The 19,833-nt window shown below is 40.6% G+C and overlaps 2 protein-coding genes across 2 annotated transcripts; one reads left to right on the forward strand and one right to left on the reverse strand.

Moving 5' to 3' along the window:
• Positions 1 to 147: 147 nt before the first annotated feature.
• LOC106920668 (uncharacterized) lies at positions 148 to 1,544 on the forward strand. The gene is made up of 2 exons (XM_014991820.2): positions 148 to 362; positions 436 to 1,544. The coding sequence occupies exon 2, from the start codon at positions 451 to 453 to the stop codon at positions 1,459 to 1,461; it is 1,011 nt and encodes a 336-aa protein (XP_014847306.2). The 5' UTR covers positions 148 to 362; positions 436 to 450; the 3' UTR covers positions 1,462 to 1,544.
• Positions 1,545 to 15,855: 14,311 nt separating this feature from the next.
• On the reverse strand, positions 15,856 to 19,518 carry LOC106920665 (voltage-gated potassium channel regulatory subunit KCNF1-like). Its single transcript, XM_014991813.2, has one exon. The coding sequence runs from the start codon at positions 19,307 to 19,309 to the stop codon at positions 17,810 to 17,812; it is 1,500 nt and encodes a 499-aa protein (XP_014847299.2). The 5' UTR covers positions 19,310 to 19,518; the 3' UTR covers positions 15,856 to 17,809.
• Positions 19,519 to 19,833: the final 315 nt, after the last annotated feature.

A 19,833-nucleotide genomic window follows, 5' to 3' on the forward strand; every position in this document is an offset into this window, starting at 1 on the left:
AGGCTTTAAGTGACATGTCATTATCACCTCTTCCCACACGTCTCTTTTATAATAAACATATAAGTGAATCAGCCTTGGACGTGTTTTGGATTTTCTTCTTTCAGTTATATGCATGCTTAAAGAAATCCTTTGCATTAATATATGCATTAAAAAGGTTTTTGTAAGACAGAAAGGAGAAGATATTGATTTGCATAGCAACATTGTTGCTGTTACAAAGTACAAGAAAACAGTAACCACTTTATTTGCTCTGCTCTGTTTGCCTTTTGCAACATTTCATCCTGATTCACTGCCCTAATATGCTCAGCCTTGTGTGAAAAACAGTCCAGACTTGAACGGAGTCGAGTTCCTGCTGCTCTTTTCAGGTAGGCATACATTAACAAGAACCATTTATACAATAAAGTGTTGATTTATTCTTAAAGTGATTTTGTTTTCCAGAGTTTCCCTGCAGAGATGAAGTTGTTGCTCCTTGTCACTTTCATTGCACTAGCTGAATTTGACTACCATAGAAGAAGTGCTCACTCGTGTCCGGATCGATGCTCGTGCTCTTTTGAGCCTTCAGCTGCTGAGGTGGTGTGCAGCAAAGGTGGCCTCACAGATTTTCCTAGAACTGGTTTTCCTACCAACACCTCACTAATATCCATCCAAAGCACACACCTCAGCAGCGTCACTGCTGGCGATCTGAGCGCTGTGCCGTTCCTAAACAAGCTGCAGCTCTATCACACCAATCTGGCAAACCTTTCCTCAGATCTATTGGTCTCCTTATCCCACTTGGACACTTTGGATCTCACAGGAAACAAGCTAGCTAAATTGCCCGCAAACGTGTTCAGTCACAGCTCGCTTCGCAACCTGGTGCTGAAAAGCAACCAGCTGCCGGAAGCCGACCCAGCATGGTTTTCTGGCAACAGCAGCCTTCTCTATCTGGATTTGTCCGGTAACCATCTGACAAGCCTCTCGGCCGCTCTGCTTCGCAAACTTCCCCTTCTGCAGACCCTGGATCTGGACGGCAACAGTCTTCAAGAGTTGCACGCCGACGTGTTCAGGAACCTGCATCACCTGGAGACGCTAAATCTGGCTGGGAACAAATTAATAACCCTTAAACCTCAATTATTTGCTCATAATCTACAACTAAAATACCTGTACCTGCAGGAGAATCAGCTTCAGGATCTGCCAGTGAACCTCCTACACAGACTTCAAAACCTTGAGCTTCTGCTGCTGAATCAGAATCAGCTTCGCCACCTCCCTGCAGGCCTGCTGGATGGGGTTAATCCCTCTGTGCAGATAATTCTGACAGGGAACCCCTGGGAGTGTGATGGGAAGATGGAGTACTTGTGGAGGTGGCTCACCAACCATCGGCAAAATGTTCTCTTTGAGACGGAGGTGACTTGCGATAACCCAAAGCCACTGAAAAATCGACAAGTGTCGTCTCTAACTGACAGTCAGCTTGGTGTAAGATTACAATGAATGAGAAAATGCAGAAAAGTAAATATTTGACTTTTGTTCCCTTTTTTGGTTGCACGTCAAGTAAATAAATAATGATAAACATTGCTGTGTTCTCCTGAGGTGTTTTCTGAAAGTCCAATATTTTCAAATTCTCTGGAGCCTTTGAGGTGAATCAATTTACAATGCCTTTGCAAACATATTCAGACTGTTTCACGATTTGTTATGCTGCAACCAAAACCGTCACTGTATTTTATTTGGATTCTATGCAGTAGACAAAAATGCTGATCGTCATTATGAAGTGAAAGCTGTCTCCCCTGAGTCTGTGTATAAATATTTCCCACCTGTGTTGCTGCCTCAAGTCTTTAGTGAAGTGTCTCGATCAGAGTTGCATGTCTAGAGACTAATGTGGTTCCAAATTCTTTGCAAAACTGTTCTGGCCTAGTTTGAGTGTCTGTGAGCAAATTTCAAGCCTTGGCACAAATTATTGATTAAATATCTTCTAATATTTTGTAAAATGAAGCTCTGGTTTTACGATTCGGGTTGTTGTCCTACAGGAATGTGAACTTCAGCCATATCAGTTTTTTTTGCATCCTTACATAAAACTACATTACGCAGAGGTCATTGACATTTGCTTCAAAAGGGAATTAGTCACACTGAACTTCATTGAGCTGTGCCATTGTAAAAAGATCTAAACAAAAATGTTTGCACAATTGTATTTGCAAATATTTTCAAACATCGACGTATATGTTGCCTTCCATTTACAGAATCGATCTGGTTGTAAAAATAAAAGTATGAAAACTTCCCATTTATTCTATGCCTGCCAAAGCCAACATCCTGTTGAAAAACTGAGTAATTGCAGTGTTCAAACACAGGAACTAAAAATACCGGACAGAAACTGCAATCAAATCCCACATTTTTATGGGTGAAGAATTGCGTGAAAATGAGGCTTTTCTCTGGTAAGATTCGTGCAGCGCAGCCTTTTCAGCAACAAATCTGTCTCAGTCGGCTGCATCGCAGATTGCTACATTGTTTCAGCGGTGCCCTTTTGTTTTTAATGATGTTCAGTACGTGGGCGTGGGTGTGTGGGCAATAAAAATGGCCGAGTCTTGAAACTGACCTCTGCTGGATGTGTTTAAATATCTACTTCTTTCTTTTTTCTTTGGCTGTTTTCCTTTACCGTGTTGTATTTGTGTGTACCATCGCTGTGCCCACACACTCTGGTCCTGGAGCCTCAATCGCACTGAGGTGTGCTGGGCTCTAATGTATAACTCTTATAAAACATGAATCATGGCAGCCTCTGGATGCTGGTACTTATGAAAATTAAACCTCGCTCATAGGTGTTCCCCAAAAGGCGGGAAACAGAACTTGAGACGTTTGATGTATGTCTTCCTTTATGTTTGCTTGAATTGCATCCTGAAGGTTAAAGGTAGAGGAAGTGGGCCTAATGGTTCGAATCCTAATTCTCTTTTATTAGAACCCCCTCGGGACTCGAGCATCTGTTTTGAGGAAAGTGAGTCTTCTCCTCTTTCTTTATAACGCCTGCTTCCTCTTAGGTGGGACATTTAATCTGTTCGTGCTTCTCCAAACCCCAAGGCTTGGACATATTTAAGTGGACAACACAGCGTTTCTTGGAGAAACGGCAATGATTAGTAGGTGTCGTGTTTTCTGGCTGGCATGTTGCAGTTTGGTGTTTACTACTGATACGGTTTTCAGGCATTTTCTGGTTTCAAGTTGTAATAACGCAGATATTATTATATCTGATAGCTGCTCATTAGGATATGTTAGACTATTTACGACACAACATTGATGTTGGCAGTTTTTTCTTTATTGATTATAGTGAGTATATCAGGTTTCCTCTCTGCAAGATGACAAATCATCAGTAAAGTGAAACGCCTTTTCTAAAGCCAGACATTTGGCTTTACTTATATTTAATCAAATTTGTGTCATGATTTTTGGTCTGATCATTAGACCCAAATGGAGAGCAGACTTTAATGAAAAAAAAAATAACTGAACAAAAACTTACAAACAGGATCCAGGTACATGGAGTATAATGCTGGATCAGTTGACTGGAGCTGCTCAAACTGCTGCATTTAACTTTTATAAACAGTATGTTGTTTGTTTGTTTTTTTCTTTACATATTTGTTAAAACTATCACCATCAGCTTCCGGTCAGAAACAACCAATCAGAGCCAGGAGGAAGGTCTTAGCACTGTCAGTCACCCTCGTTTAGACGCTGCTCAATGTGTTTATGGCGGAAAAGCAACTTACAATTACAGAAAAATTATTTATCCATCGTCTTTGGTTGCCACGCTTACTAGCCTGATCATTCATGTTGGCCTCTGATGTGGAGAACTAGCTGTAGCCCAGCAGAGAGCGAGGAGGGAGAGGAGAGCAGCTTTGCCACTTACTGACCCAACACATACCTCACATCCAGTGACATCCACTGAAATTTGTACAATGTTACTTAATGCGGCAACCTCAACTGGAAATATTACTGAATGACACATAGCGCCTTGCAGAGTCTCAGTCTACACTGATGAAATTAGATCCAGTTTTTCTTCATTGACCATCTAAATAGCTTGACATGGGGGCTTAGAACTATTTCTTAACTAATTCAGATTATAACAACTCAGCCACTAGAGGACACTCATACACTGAGTGCGGAGCAAAAAAGGGATCTTTAGATACGCCAGTGAGGCAAAATAAGACACATTGTTACAGGAGCTTTTGTATGTCACATCAAAAGTATATTAGATGTCAAAACATTGGTTTATGTGAACAGAATATGTTAAAATTGAAGATGATGCAGCTTCTTGACGGAATATCGCGGTTTGTGGTCAAATATTTTAAGCAACCTCTTGTGATTTTTAAAGCTTAGGCAAAAAGGGCTCTCACATTTGGGGTTATGGATGCTGTCATGGACAGACGTAACACACTAATTGCCCTAGACAAACTCTATGTACTTCATTTGATAACAGTTTAAAAGAAAATCCCCAAACTATAACATATATATAAAATTAACATATATATAAAATAAAGAACACCTACAAGAATAAAAGGCCTTTTTTATCTGCTGCAGTGCCCATTTTTCTCTTCATCGTTGACATTTCTTTAGTCACACTAACCTTTTAACGTTTGTCTAAGTCTACAATAAGAAAAGAGGTTGTTAGACTCATTAAAAGCTTTTCTCCTGGTGGGTGAAGAAAGTCACACTGCTTCTGCTTTTAGAAATTTGAGGCTATTATCATGAAACTTAATGCCCTGTAAAACATTCCAGCGAAGCCTTTTATCAATCTTCAAAAGCTTTTCGCCCACGCCTGCGAACACGCACACACACACACACGCACACACACACACACACACACATGTGTTTATCCCACAGATTTTGCTGCTTGCACATCTAATCGATATATAGCTAAAGGTCAGCGTGGGGCGAGGGATGATCACGTGGTTTCAAATGCATCTTCATTCATCATAATCTTTCAGAAATGTTCCAAATCTCATTCCCCGGCTCATAAATCTCCACTCCACATAACAACACACTTGAGGTAGACATGTGGTAATGCGTCTGTGCATTATCTTGTTATAGGCAAGGAGAACAGAGGTCACTTACCCTGCCTTATAACTCGTTCTTGTAAATGGCCGCTCCAGATCTCCAAGGAAATAGGCTATTAGCTGGCTTTCCGTTGATGGACGTTAAGCTTAATAGTTTACCACAAACTGAGGCCATTTTCCCGATGGAATAAAGTGTTGTTGAAACCTGAGAGGCAAAATTCAAAGAGACAGTGTTTACAGACCAGAACATATATCTAGACATGCAATTTACGACAACAATTGAATGCGCGTGCACATAATAACGATTTTCTTTTTTAAATGTAGAGCGTGCTTAAAGTGCTCATTTTAAACAAAAACACTGACCTGGTTGTGTTTAGAGGATTAGTTCAGTCAAACTGGGTTTCTTTTCTGAAAGAAAAACCTCAGGGCACCAACCTCTGAAAATGTTTATCACACTGGAAACGATGTGTGCAAAATCTGAAAACAAAATTCTATTAGTAAATCATACTAAAAAAAAATTTTTTGGGAGAAACTGTTGTGCTCAGTAAAATAAAACATCTCCTAAAAATTATCGAAAATATGACCAAAATTTGGTCAATTATTCCATTTGTGATTTACTTTTACTTTTTGAAATATCACAGACTCCTTCTCCTTGTCAATCTTCAGGATGAGAAGATCGAAAGATTACATCATCAAAGTGTTGAAGAATATCTTTTACTACAAAGTGTTTACTACTATATAAGTAAAACTATATTGTTAATTTTGCTTAGGGATAGTTTCACACTACACCATCCACCTCGGGGTTCAGCTTGAAAAACTGTAAATCTCTTCGACTGAGCAGTTCATCGCCTGTTTAAAAATGTCAGACTTTTTCTTCCTTTTCAAGGTCCTTCTGTTCTCCTTGACTGGAGCTGCTTTCGTAAATAAATATGTCCTCCTGTGGTGAGTGAAATAAGTCCCGCTGAAATTTGTCCAAGGAATTCTTTCACTACTTTTCTTGTGCCACTTGATTTTCTTCCAAGCTGTGGCAGATTTACTTCCCCATTGGTTTTCGTCTGTAATCAAATGCAGTGACCCCCAACACGAGAGACAAATGTTCCAAAGGATTTTATTACCTCCAGGCACAAAGACAACACATTTCATCGCCGTTTGACGTTTTGTATATCCACTGCGACTTGTTGAATCCGCTTCTGTAAATTGTCATGTCTGCTTGTACTATTTTTTTTTTTTTTTTTTTCGTTTTTCTTTACGTCCTAAGAGGCTTTCCGCAGTGTCTGCAACAGGACTTTCACCTGTTATTGTTGTGCCTGGTGTAGAGTCACGCTGAGGTCCCGGGCAGCTACTGAAACGTGTTCGCAGCATGTTCAGAAAGGTCAGGGCTACTAACGAATATCATGTGTCATTAATACGCTGTGAGAGGAGGTCAGTACAGCTGTTTATGAGGTCAAGCTTGAATCCAATTGGATGGGAAAAAAACAACTGCTGGAAGATTTTATAAACAACTTATGAAGGTTTAAGGTTAGGACGAGCTTCTGTATGCCAAGGATGTCCTTACTTTAGCATGAAAAAGGAAGTTCATATGTCCATCCACTATCGGGGTTAACAGGTACTTGAGGAAAATCCAGACATCCCTCTCCAAATGACAACTCCTCAGCTGATTTTGGGGGATCCCGTGTCCAGGCCAATAGCTCCTCTAGTGGGTTATTAGTCTCCATCTCCTATTAGGACCTACTTGTTTAAACTCTAAAAGGAGGGGGTCCTTAACAGATGCCTGAACCACGTCAACTGTCAGTGTCGAGCACTTCAAGCTTTGATGAGCTACACCTCTGTGTCTAAGGCTGAGTCCAGAGAAAGCTAATTTCAGTTGCTTGTTCTCTTGATTATTAGGATTTTTAAAAGCAATCACAATTGTAAGCAAGCAAATTTATATTTACCAGTATTTTTACATAAATTTAGAACACCGGTAATTTATACAAAACAATTTGTTACCTTCCTGCAGCCTGCATCAATGTTTAATGATCCCATGTGTGCAGGATTGTCCTTTTGATCAAACTCAAACTGGAGTGACGTGAAGATGAAACTATCAGACAAATGTGACGGCTCCTCCTGTTAAGTCTCAGCAAGAACGCAAGCAAATGCATGTCCTACAGAGACCGCATGCAACAAGTTTCTGTGAAAATGTACTTGTTCATTTCATGAAATTATTTTTTTCCATAGCAAGTGACCTAATTTCACAACTCCTATTTTTGCATGCATTTCCTCTCCTGTCTTATGTAACTCTTAAATGTGAGGAGTTGATGCAAGAATCAGTCTCCTGAGCTGAGAGGGCTTCATTTATTACGAGACGAATATAGCACATTCGCATCTAGTTTTAAAACATTCCTCCACATTAGCTCAAGTAGTTTTAAGCCCAAGGCTGCACATTTCCATATTGCCAACCGTCATGTTTTCACACATTAAAAAAATGCATGTGTGAACTCTCTTGTGAGAGAGACGAGTCTCAGAGGACAGGTGACTGAGGTATTGCTGTCGCTAAACCTGATTTTTATATAATACAAGCCTGATCTAATTGTAATTTTCAAATCAGGATAATGACTTACTTCAAAGTATTTTGTCTCTGAAGAGCAGGGGTCATAAGTGTACATATCAGTTCCATCAGGTTTGGTCTCGCAAGACCAGTTTCAATAATTGGATGTCCTTTAAAAAACAAAAAAAAACGAAGTGGCACAGGGCCATTACTGCATGGAAGATTAATTAAAATATACCCTCTGTAGCTGTTTTTTAAAGTCTTTCAGTGAAGGGCAAACACCACGACTTTAACAACAGACAGCTGCTTTAGCTCCTCACAATACAAGCTCTACAAAGCTGGAAAGCCCTGCCTTCCATGCTACTGTTTATAACGCTAATTAAATCCATTTGCTAAGAAAACCCAGAAAGGGGCCGATTGATTTCCAAATAAACTCAGGCGGCTTTAACCAGCTTTGGCTTTGAACAAAGTTATTTGAAGCGACCTGTCCTCGCAAGGCTTGATCAAAGGAGCTCTGCACAACGGCGATGCATAGAGCACAAAACACAAGACTGACGAGCTAAACCCTGAGCGACGCACCGAAAAGAGGAGAACAATGAGAATAAATATTTAAAGGTCCTGAATTTTAAATCAAATACGCATACTTGCTGGATTGGAGTTTGGTTTATTTCCAGAGGACTCTGCAATGTCAGCCAAGTGAAATGGAATGCAAAGAAGAGATTACACGTTAATATGAAGCCAATAGTGAGTTGAATTAAAATGGTTTTTACTTTATTTCTCCAATTTCTACTTTCAAAGGGACCATTTTGCTGAGGGAAAAGATAAAAAAAATACCCACTGGGAATTTCTGCCGACGAGAGGAGGAGCTGGGAATTAAGCATAACTAGATAAAACTCCGGAGGACTCTTCATCTTCTCATTGTTAATGCAGACGGTTTCCAGACTGTTCAGTTCATTTTAAGGTCTGACTTTTAACTGTCTGGTCCCCAGGAACATTCTTGTCCTTTGGAGGAATCAGTCAATCCCGAGGCAGCTATAATTTATAATCTTTTCAGTGAGCTCTGGGCTCAGGGTCTTCACATACGGTGCCTTGCAAAACTAGTCATACCTCTTGATTTTTTTTTCTACATGTTGACACATTATAACCACAAACATTAACATTTCGGGATTTTGCATTGTGAAGAGAAAAGAGAAGGTTTTGAATCTGAAACGTGACACGCACATGCACTTTGACTTGTCGTTGATGACTTTTGACCTGCACGCAAATCAAGGTGTGTATTGAGGAGCTAATATCGAACATCAATTCAAACCCACTGCCTCCACGGTGAAGCATGGTGGTGGCAGCATCATGCTGTGGGGATTTAACAGTGACATAGAGGCTTGTTCAGATCAAGGCAAAGTTAATGTGAAGTTTTTGTAATAATGAAGGGAAAAATGAGATTTACTTTAAATGTAAAAGTCAAAATTTCTTAAATTAGAATTTTCACGACAAGCTACGTTCACCAAGACACATAAAGTATTAAAATGTTTCTGAATAGATTCTGAATAGATTATGGAGCTTCAAGCCTCCATAAGCCCCCCCAAACATGAAGTGTAATAAGGTTCCATTAGTATGAGAAAGCTATTACACTTTCAATACTTCATTTTTATAGTTATTCAATGTACTGAATAAAACTAATATAATCATGAACAATAAGCAGTAACAATTATTTAAAGACCCCGACTGTGCATGTGAATTGAAAACAAATCCTTCCATGTTAGACTTGATGAACTATAATTTACGAAACCGATTAAATGCCACAGAAAAGGATAACGGATTAAACTAATTAGTTCATAACAGCCACATTGCTACCTGTGATTTGATTTACATGCATCAGAAGAAAGGTTCTGGTGTGAATCTGCTCAGCTTTTACTTGTCATCATCAGCAGAGAACAGGTGTCGTTGAGCGTGTGGATGTTTTCACGGTGATAAGACCACATCGCCTCCGTGAGACTCACCAGCATTCACTGTGATGGCCCAGAGGCGCTCAGCTTCTTTTTCATGTAAAAAAGAAAATCCCCACAAAAGCGGTTAACAACCAGAACAAATGAGACCATAACTTCCCCAGCAAACCTCGGGATACTGAGACTAGACTCGGACCAAGTGCAACTCCTGACATTATCCTTCTTTGTTTCCTGCATTGCATGTTTCCTAGCAGCAATATTCTCTAAGCATTAATGCAAATTACCATGTAATAAAAAAACTGACAATATGATACACCACCACTGGAATATTCTCAGTGCACTCCTAAGTATTACTCAAAGTGTCTACATGTTGAATTTAACCGTTCTCAAGGCCACGTTTGGCTCCCTGCGGAACTGAGTTATTGCCTAAAATGAAAAATACATCCGAGAGCATCTCTGCATGCAAATCATTCTCACATAGAAAGTTGTATCTATCATTCAGTTTTATTGGCTCCATTATAAATCCAGGTAGGTTTTGAACTTTACCAAAAGAAAAAAAAAGTTAATTCTGCTGATAACTAACATTGGTCTGTCGTCCTTGCAAAAGTACTCCTTCAAATTGACATTAGAAGCAAAAACCTTAACACATTCGAATAAGTTTAGTTATTTGCTTGTGGTCGGGCAAGAAAAAGTTGAGCACAAATGTAATCTATATGTGTGGTTTGCATTTGCCTTTCCCGCCCCCTCATTTTGATACCCTTAAAAAAAATCCAAGTGCAAAAGATTACATACAGTAGTTAACTAAGCTTATTAAAAGTAGGTCAAAAAGTTAAATGACAAGGCAATTTCTCACAGTGGATTTAACTCAGGGGTGTCAGATAAAAGGGGCTGAACACATATATATGCCAAATGGTTTTTATTTGTCATAAAAATGGAAAACCATGTATTTTCCTTCCTCTGTTATGCATTATTTTGGGCTGATCTATCATCTAAAGTCCCAATGAAATTCATTGAACCTTTTTTTTGTGGTTTGGCAAAATGTGCAAAAGTCAAACGGGCATGAACTCTTTGAACTCAATTTATTACATTTCGTTTGTTGCGATGTTTAATCCTTTAGAACAACATCTTGAATTACAAGTAGCAAGGGATCCAAAATATTAGAGCTTCCACCGGCAGATGCATTAGGTTAAATAAATTTCATGCATTTTTTTTTCATCTGCACATTTGAAATGCCACAGGCAGATAAGCGGAAGGTTTTCCAAGAGAACATTCTGAAAGGTAGGAGCTCTAAAATTGATCGGGTGAAAGGCGACGAGAGAAATGTGAATCCACTTTGGAGAGATGTGTTTTTCTGGGTTAGGTGCATCTCCTCCTACCGCTTCACAGAAGGTCATATTTAATCTGTGTAATTATTGTCAGGCAATTTTGATGCAGGTCGCCTTCTGAATTGAAGTGCTCCGGGGCTCACCTACGCATGCATTTAAAACACTCCTTGTTAAAGCAACAACATCTCCCGGAATATGATTTTTATTTTTTGTCGTCTTCAGAATCTGCCATTAGGGAGATTACCTTTTCCCTCTCCGGCAGCTGTAAATATCTCTTGAATGAAGAAATGCCTCCGAGAGGCAGGTTGCTAAGCCATGGCATTTTGCACATGCATTCTTACTCCAGCAGGATAAAAATGCAGGTTTTATCTCTTGTCGATATGATAATATTCAAGTTTGTTGAAATAAACTGGTGAGATGAATCTTTCCCCAACGGCAAAAAAAAAAGAGCACCAATCTGCAACATGATTTGTCTGAGTTTGTCTGTGTGTCCGTTCATTTGTGCACAGGGGTTTCCCTATTTTTAGAAGGGGAACAGGTGTTGACAATCTCCCCCTACTAAAAGGTCGAGGGAGAAGGGAAGAGGGAGACAAGTCTGTGCTTCCGCGTTGTTATCGAAACTGTTGGGTGACACTCAAAACCGGCCACGTCAACACTCAACAATCAGCCCCGAGGCTCGACTGGACATAACGTGACATTTCAGGAGTCGCACTGATTTCCTGAAAGCTGACCAACACCAGCTCTCCTGGTGACACCCCCTCTATCCCCCCATCTGCTTGGAGCGCACAGTAAATCTGCTCTGAAAGCGTACAAAAGGTTCGGCCTGGGTGTTCATGTAGAGAATCACACGGGCTTGACGCCGGGCGGTAACGCGGGATTGTTCCCACGAACCGAACAAACATGACATGCATGCACTGCAGATGACTGCTGTCAGCCTTCTCTGCATGCAGCTGTTGATGAAAATCTGAGGCGGGCTAATGTAAACACTGTGACAGTAAGCACTAAAATAGATGTTTAAAGCAGGGAGTCAGGAACCCATTGAGAGCTATGAAAAAGCCGGGGGATCGGAATAATTCTGTGTATTTTTTTTTTGCTGGAATTATTGCAAGATATAACAATAATAGTCATAAATCTATACAAATTAGGTGCTTGTGTTATTTGCTTCTTAAACTGCCTTTTTAGGACCACGTGTATAATCTCATGCTGAAAAAAATTATGTAAACCTTTAAGTTGAGCAAACTTATTCACTTACTCAACTCACATTGAGAAATTATTGTTTTTTGATTATTTTTTTTTTTTAATCACAAAACCTTGAAAAGTACATGCAGCTCATCTCTTTTTGGACTCATGCAACATTTTTATGTTACTCATAAGCACTCTGAACTGCCTTGTTGCTGAAAATGTGCTATCTAGATAAAATGACCTTTACCTTTACCTCATTGTTAACTGTTAAGAGAAAGGTGGAAAACTTAGTGAAAACTCTCAGTTCAATGTTCTGATTATTATGTTTGGAGTTATGTGTTTTAGATTTAACTTTGTTTTTATGGCACTTACTTGTGTTTAATTAGTTTCCCCATTTCCTGCAGAGTCAGTTGGTGTAATTTCCAAAGCCTCTGTTCACTCCAGCTTCATGCTGCCACAATCTATTGTTATTCGCTAAGCCTGTTTTGCTTTCCAGTATTTTCCTCCCTTCAGTATAACCACCTTATTTCAGTCAGTCTTTTCCAGATGCTCCTGTTTTTCACCCATTCTTTAGCTCATTGTCGGTGTAAAACTGGAACCTTTAAGTCTCGCAAATAATTGCATAACGATTCTAAAAATTCATACAGACCTGGAACGTCTCACAACTTCTGTGACACTCCGCAACAGAAGATGTCAATCAGTATGACTTGTTGCCTCAGCAAAATGTTGTCCGACAGGTCTAACAGACATATCAGTCCATCGATTAATCTGACAGCAGGTTCCAAGTGTTGACGTGTTTATTATTAGAGTCGGATGCTGAAAACAGGGATAGAGGAAGGAGGCAGACAGCAGTGGAAGCTCCTGTGGCTGGCCAAGAGAGCACAAGAATCTACATTTCTGCAGCAGCAGTCCTGAACAATTTTCCCAGAAATTACCGCTGTAAGGTCATGTTAGGGAACATATTTGTCTCAGGTTGTCTTTGGCTGTAGGTCTCCCACTCTGATGGACAGCATCATTGGATCAAGCTCACAACTAGATGTTTTCTTTCACGTTTAAATATTTTTTGCCAAGACAGCTGCCAATCAAAGTCAGATGAGACCAAAGCTGAGCTTTATAGCAACCAGCACATAGTTTTGTTTTACGTGAATCAAACAATAAGTTTGTGGACAAGCTCCTCGGCCAGTGTTAAGCATGGTAGAGGAACTGTGCTACTGTGGGCCTCGGGAACATTATAATCACATAGCGTCGTTTGCTATTTGAAATACCGAGACATTTTTAATGTATTCTCCAACCTTGTGAAGTTCAATAGGGGACAAAGAAGTGCTGTCATGGCAGGTACAGGGTTGCAAGAAGCAATAGCAAAGTGGGAATAATTATGGCATAAGTGACTTTATTAAAAACAATTATTTACTGGCATAGCAGTTTTACCCATTGTGAAGAAAAGTATCACATTAAACATCAGAATATAATAAAGTAACTCAGAAAAGGGGCCATATTGACTCCATTTATGCCAACAGAGATGTTAAAAATGATTGGAGTCTCTTCTAGATCTTAGTTTAGACAAGCTTCATTTTAAATCAGCTGTTTTGAAGAGAAAAGCTGTTGGTTGGTTATGTTAATATATCTGTTTTTTGGTGAGGGGATAATGAGCATTTTTATCTGTTGTTGCTTGTCTCAAACACCCACAGAATGCAACGAACGAGCAACATGTGGGTGTTAAAACTTGTGAATAGCTGGCAGATCACGGCAGGTCACTGCAGAGCACATCACACGTGACTGCAAGTGTAAAGACGAAACAGGGCTGGATTTGGGTGAGTGCAATCATTTGTCTGCTGATGTGGGTAGGCGGCGGACAGGAGAGGAGTGATGTTTGGACACACATGCGATTGTGGATCTAAATTTGAACTTGACGGTACACGTGTGTATTTGCATGTGCATCTGCTGTGAGGGGAGCATTGTGCCGTTGCACAATGGATGCTTTTCACATTCCTCCCTTCACCTGTCAGCGCCAACAAAGGCCCTCTTCTCTGGCTTTGACATGTGTGAATCTGCTGCTGGCCAGAGGAGATAGCTGTGGAGTAAAAGATGTGAGTGGGTGGACAGTCTGAACAGTCCCCTTCCCTCCTGACCACCTTCATGTTCTCGCTTTCAGGCTGCAGAGCGGAAGACTTAGAGCTCAGTTGAGAACATCACAGAGGAGGAGGTGGTGGAGAAGTTTCTCTTTTCCAAACTGACATGTTGTAGAAGTGACATATTCACAAACCTCGTCACTGGTAGAGCAGCAATGTCCTGCATCTTATGCTCTAAATAATAATAAATTGATCTTAAATATGTTATCTACTTTAGTTGTTGGCTTGGGGGGGTTCACCGTCGTCATGTATGTGCCTGTGATGCTACATTTTTGACACTTGAAAGGCAGTGATTTTTCTCAAAGAAACTAAAGTTATTTTAATGTAATTCTTGTGAAGAAATAATTATTCAACTGGATGCATTAGACCACAGATAAAATAAAAAGTCAAGAAAGCTAAGATCAGCAGTAGATAGATAGATAGATAGATAGATAGATAGATAGATAGATAGATAGATAGATAGATAGATAGATAGATAGATAGATAGATAGATAGATAGATAGATAGATAGATAGATAGATAGATAGATAGATAGATAGATAGATAGATAGATAGATAACCACATCTGGCAAAAAGCCGCTGGTATCTCCGCTGCCCTCGGTTTTCTTAATAAATCTGCTATTAAGGACGCAGCCCTCCGTCTCCAACGCCGAACCAGGGATTCGTTCACGCCGACCTTACGTGCAGCAGCTATCGATCTGTACTTCCACATTGGTAGCCTTCAACTTAAAAGCGGCATCATATGAACTTCATCGTGTTGTTTCCATGATGAGGGGATATGAGTGTGAAAACATTTCTCAGTCATGCCTGCTGCTAGCATGTGCTTGTTCTAAATGAAAATCAGCGGTTTCCTTTTTGATTTCCAATTTTAACTTCCAATGATTCACTTTCTGCTAAAAAGGCCCCCTGAAAAATCCACAGAAAAGCCGCACCGGGCTATCAGCCGCATGGTTCAAAGTGTGGGAAAAAAGTAGCGGCTTATAGTCCGAAAAATACGGTACATTATGACATTGCCAGATGCACTTATGTCTAATCTTTCTTGAATGAACAATTATTAAAATGTCTTTAAGAAAATTGATGGCAATCCCACTAAAAATGTTAAGCAGTGTTATTGTGCCATTTTTGTGCACACATTTTGATCATGTCAGTGTATCAATTCTTGAAAAGAATCCATATAGCTTCAACTATATGCATATATTTATTTGTTTATAGGAATCTTTTTTTGTGTGATTCACCAGTCAAATAGTCACTGAAACTAACCAATGTTTCCCGTTTTGACTCTGACAAGTAATTCACTGGGCAACCACTGAATAAAATGTTCTTAATATAAAAAAGAAAATAGTTAACCAGCACATATTTGTGAACTTACTCCAAATTCAGCTGCTTTAGAAAAACAAATCAACTCATCAGTCTACCTAGGCCTCTTAAGTCCTCATCGATTGCGTTTTTTCTCTTCTCCTTCTTCTTTCTGCTCATTTTTCCTGTGGAAAGATTGTTAATTTACTGATTTAATGACCCTAATGTCACAAAAAAAAAAAAAAAACTCTGCAAAAATGTACAGATTTTGCTTGAATCATGCCGTGACATGTCGGGCATTGCAGTATCCCTGCTGTGCCAGTTAACTGTTAAAGTGACTGTTCTATTTGTGTGGCAAAGTCAACATCATTCAGACTTGTCAGTGTAGGAGTTGAGGCATTTCAAAACTGTGAAATATTTCCTTTTAAAAATGGCACCTGTCAGGATGAAGCATAAAAATGCTGCATTCAACTTTAATCACAATAAAATACATATTCCACACAACTCCTCTTTTTTTTTTTTTTTTTTTTTTTTCATGTTTCTTTTTACTGATGATTTTGTTGGAGCACAGTCATGTGGTTTGGGATTTCTCCACCTCCCGATTTTTGCTTCTTTCATCAGCAGAAAGATGGCAACATGGAACAAACCCTGGAGGAAGAGGAACATTTGAAGCCCCTAAAACCTGCTTAACAAAAAGTCAGGCAAATGATGCAGCTGCTTCAAAAACTTTTCATCTGATTTCACCCTACACACTGACACAGAAACAATAACCAGGCTGATGTAAATCACGGGTGATAAACAACATTTAAGAGTCCTTGAGGGCTTGCATCTCCAAATCCATGCTTCCAGCAACTCCAGTGAAATGTACATAATTAAATCACAAGCTCACAGTACAATCAGATTTTTCTTTTTTGTTATGCTTATACAGTTATCATGATGTATTTGACTTTTTTTTTTATTTTCTCCTGAACAAGCTGCCTCACATGGGAAAAAAAAAAGCTACAGACCAATCTACAGTATAAGTGAAATTTAGTTGTATGGGAGTGTTAAATCACAGCCAGTATGTGTTTGTGGATTTTGCTCAGACTTGATGGCTACTGTAGTAGGTGGGTGTGAGCTCACAATGTGCTTCATGTATGGGTCCAATTTGGGTTTGCTAGATGAACCTCATTTCAGCAAAACCAGAAGGAGATCCTAAAAATGTCCCTGTGGGGTCTCACATACATTCAAAATAGATGAAGTGGATAAATATGGGTAATCTTTGTACTCGGATTTGAGTTACATCAAATAAGAGCAAACATACAACATATAACCTGCATACATTCCCATGTAGGACCTATTTTCAACCCTTGCCCTATCAAAATGGCCCCCATTTCTTAAATATTGGCACTCATGACATGACTAAGAGAGAAAAACTGACTGCTGGAACAGAACAGCTAAACAAACATAAACCCACTGCTATCTATCAAAGGACTGGCATATAGGCAAATAACATGGGGGCATTTAGCACAGCTGAGGCCCATTTTAAACCACATAGCTTACTGGCATTATGTGTAAATGTTAACTTTGATAAGATGCAGCGGCTTTTCAAAGAAAAACCTTCTTTAAATAGGGACTTACTGAAAAAGGCAAAGTTACATTTTCTTTTCACAGTGAATCAACCGCAACTGAGCAAAAGCTTCGATATTTTGGGCCACATATGTAAATGGCAGCTGGCATGAGATGCCGGCATAGGGAAAATCTTTCAGGAAACATGGATTCCCTGCAATAGGCAAAGTACAGGCAAATAACATGGGGCAATTATTCAAGCTGCGGCAAAACACATGTGGGGAATAATTTCAGCCCATTTCCTACACCCTTATGCATATGCATAATGAGTCCAATGTGTAAATGTTTACTTTCATATTTCCAACATGAAAACAAATGTAACAATACGACTCAGCAAAAACAGATTGACTTTGAAAAGGCCTTGTAAATATTACTTTTCCCAACACCTTTGGTCCCACATGGAAATTTTTGCTGCCAGGACAGAAAAAATGGCCATAACCCCTCAGTTGCAAATAATGTTGTCGTTGAACCTAATGTGACCTGCATACTTACTGGGACCCCCTTTATCAGGTAATATTCTAACTATTTAGGCAGCATACATAAATGTTGGCTGAAGTAAGATGCCTATATGGCTGTTCAAATGGAGGCCATATGCAAATCTGGGTTCACTGTGAGTTTATCAAGTCCAAAGCCAATGCATTTTTCTGCTTAATCTTATTTTGAGAGCGGGGATGTTTTCAAATCCTTAACCAATCTCCCTTACATTTATAGAACTTCAAAAAAAAATAGTGATTAGATCATCTTGTGGAGGTTTTTTTTTTCTTATCAGATAAGAGTTTTTTTTTTTGTTTTTTTTTTTCCAAATTCATGAGATGAAATATTCTGAGGCCTCTGCTGTGCTCTCAAAGCTAGTCTCCATGCTCGGAGTCTGCATACTCGGCCCTCCCCTGGTGTCCTTCAGCAGAGGTAGGAACGTATCGCTGTGACAGGAGCTCATGGAGGAGTCCCAAACCCGGGTACCGCAAACATGTTCATGGTGCTCGGGTGCAGCCCTCAGTTCGCCTTCAGTGGAGCGCAGCGCCATCAGTTCAATCTCATGCTTGGCTGCGGTCTCCAGCACCTGTTGCTTGTTGTAAAACAGCACAAAGTTGTTAATGATGGGGTGTATGGGCAGCGCTATGGCGATGACCCCGCACAGAAAGCTGATGGCCGCGTTACACCGGCCTAAAGTGGTCTTAGGGTACACGTCCCCGTAGCCCACAGTGGTCATGGTGATCACAGCCCACCAGAACGACTGCGGGATGCTGGTAAATAGCGTGTCCGGGTGGTTCTGCTCCATGGTGTAGCCCAGCGCTGAGAAGAGGAACACCCCCACCCCCATGTACATGAGGAGCAGACCCAGCTCTTTCAGGCTGCTCTTCAGCGCAGATGTGAGCGTCTGGAGACCGGACGAATGGCGCGCCAGCTTGAAGATGCGCGCAATGCGCATTATGCGCAAAGCCTGCACCGCCTGCTGCACGTTGGCCAGCTCCATCACTCCGGCGCCGAAGGAGGTCAGAATCAGCACCACGAAGAAGGGCATGATCGCCATGAAGTCGATGATGTTCATGAAGGACAAGACGAATTTGAGCTTGTTTGGAGAGGAGATCAGACGCAGGAGGTATTCGATGGTGAACCAACCGATGCACACCGTCTCGATGACCTCCAGAGTCGGGTGCTCAGTGAGGTTGCCTTCGGAGTCCTCCACCTGAAGCTCGGGGATTGTCCCGACGCACATCACCACGGAGGAGACGAGGATGAAGATGAAAGAAAGTATGGCAATGACGTGCGCAGGCACTGAGGACTCCGGCTTCTCCATCAGCCTCCAGAGCGACGCCTGGAAGCGCTGGCAGCCTCCTGCCGACGGGTCTCCCTCTCTGTCCACCAAGATAGTTCTCACTCTCTCTGCGATCTCCGCAAGTTCATCCTGGACCTCTTTAAGGTGGCTTTTGCAGCATTCATCCAGAAAATCTGCGCCGATTTTCCAGAAGTCCATCTCCTTCATGAAACAAATCGGGCAGATGCCCCTTTTCATGTGTACCTCTCCGTAATAATACAGCTCCACTATACACTTGAATGCCTCGGGGTCCCTGTCAAAATAAAATTCCCCGGTGTCTGGGTCATAATCGTCACACAATGAGGATATCTCTTCGGGAGACTTCAGAGAACAGTCCACCAGCTCTGCCAGCCGAGTCTCCGGGAACCGATTCAACACGTCGCCATACAACACCTGTTTCACTCCGCCGATGTTCACCACGATCTCCGCCTCTTCACTCGCTTCAGAGCCGTTGCAGTCCGCGTACCGACTTCTCTGGATTCCCCACATTATTCCGAAGATTGCCCCGCTTCGAAACTGAATGAGATCTCCACAGAAAAATGTCACCAGGCGCCCTGGCGCGCTTTGTGTAGCCGCTAGATTCCTCTAAATTAAATATATATGTGTATATATTAGTTATGAAAGAGAAAATCTGTTTTCTTCGACCTGACTGCAGCATGAAGTCCTGTCAGTTCCATGCAGCCTTGTTTGGCAGTGAACAGTGCGCCTGTGCGCGCTGCAAAAGTTGGCATTGAAGTGCGCCTGTTGTCAATTCAGAGCGATTGAAATCCAAACTTCCGGCCGGGATTTCAAAAATAAAACACTCAAAAGATAAAGAAGGGTTCTCTGGCTCTCCTAAAATTCAAAGTCATAATCCAAACTTTAAAGCCAAAATAATTACTTTCTATATCAAAATTTGGACTTCTCTTTTCTCAAACTTATCACTTTTAACATTGAAATTATAAACATTTGAAGTCGACTCAGAAGTCGACATGTCCACCCACCCACATTTATTTCTAAAGCTGATTTCTCAA

Source organism: Poecilia mexicana, unplaced genomic scaffold, assembly GCF_051168715.1.
Source record: "Poecilia mexicana isolate PSO_F unplaced genomic scaffold, ASM5116871v1 scaffold_21, whole genome shotgun sequence".
NCBI lineage: Eukaryota > Metazoa > Chordata > Actinopteri > Cyprinodontiformes > Poeciliidae > Poecilia > Poecilia mexicana.

Bases quoted from the DNA above. Each gene is read 5' to 3' on its own strand.
- LOC106920668 (XM_014991820.2), top strand. From the start codon at position 451: ATGAAGTTGTTGCTCCTTGTCACTTTCATTGCACTAGCTGAATTTGAC.
- LOC106920665 (XM_014991813.2), bottom strand. From the start codon at position 19,309: ATGTGGGGAATCCAGAGAAGTCGGTACGCGGACTGCAACGGCTCTGAA.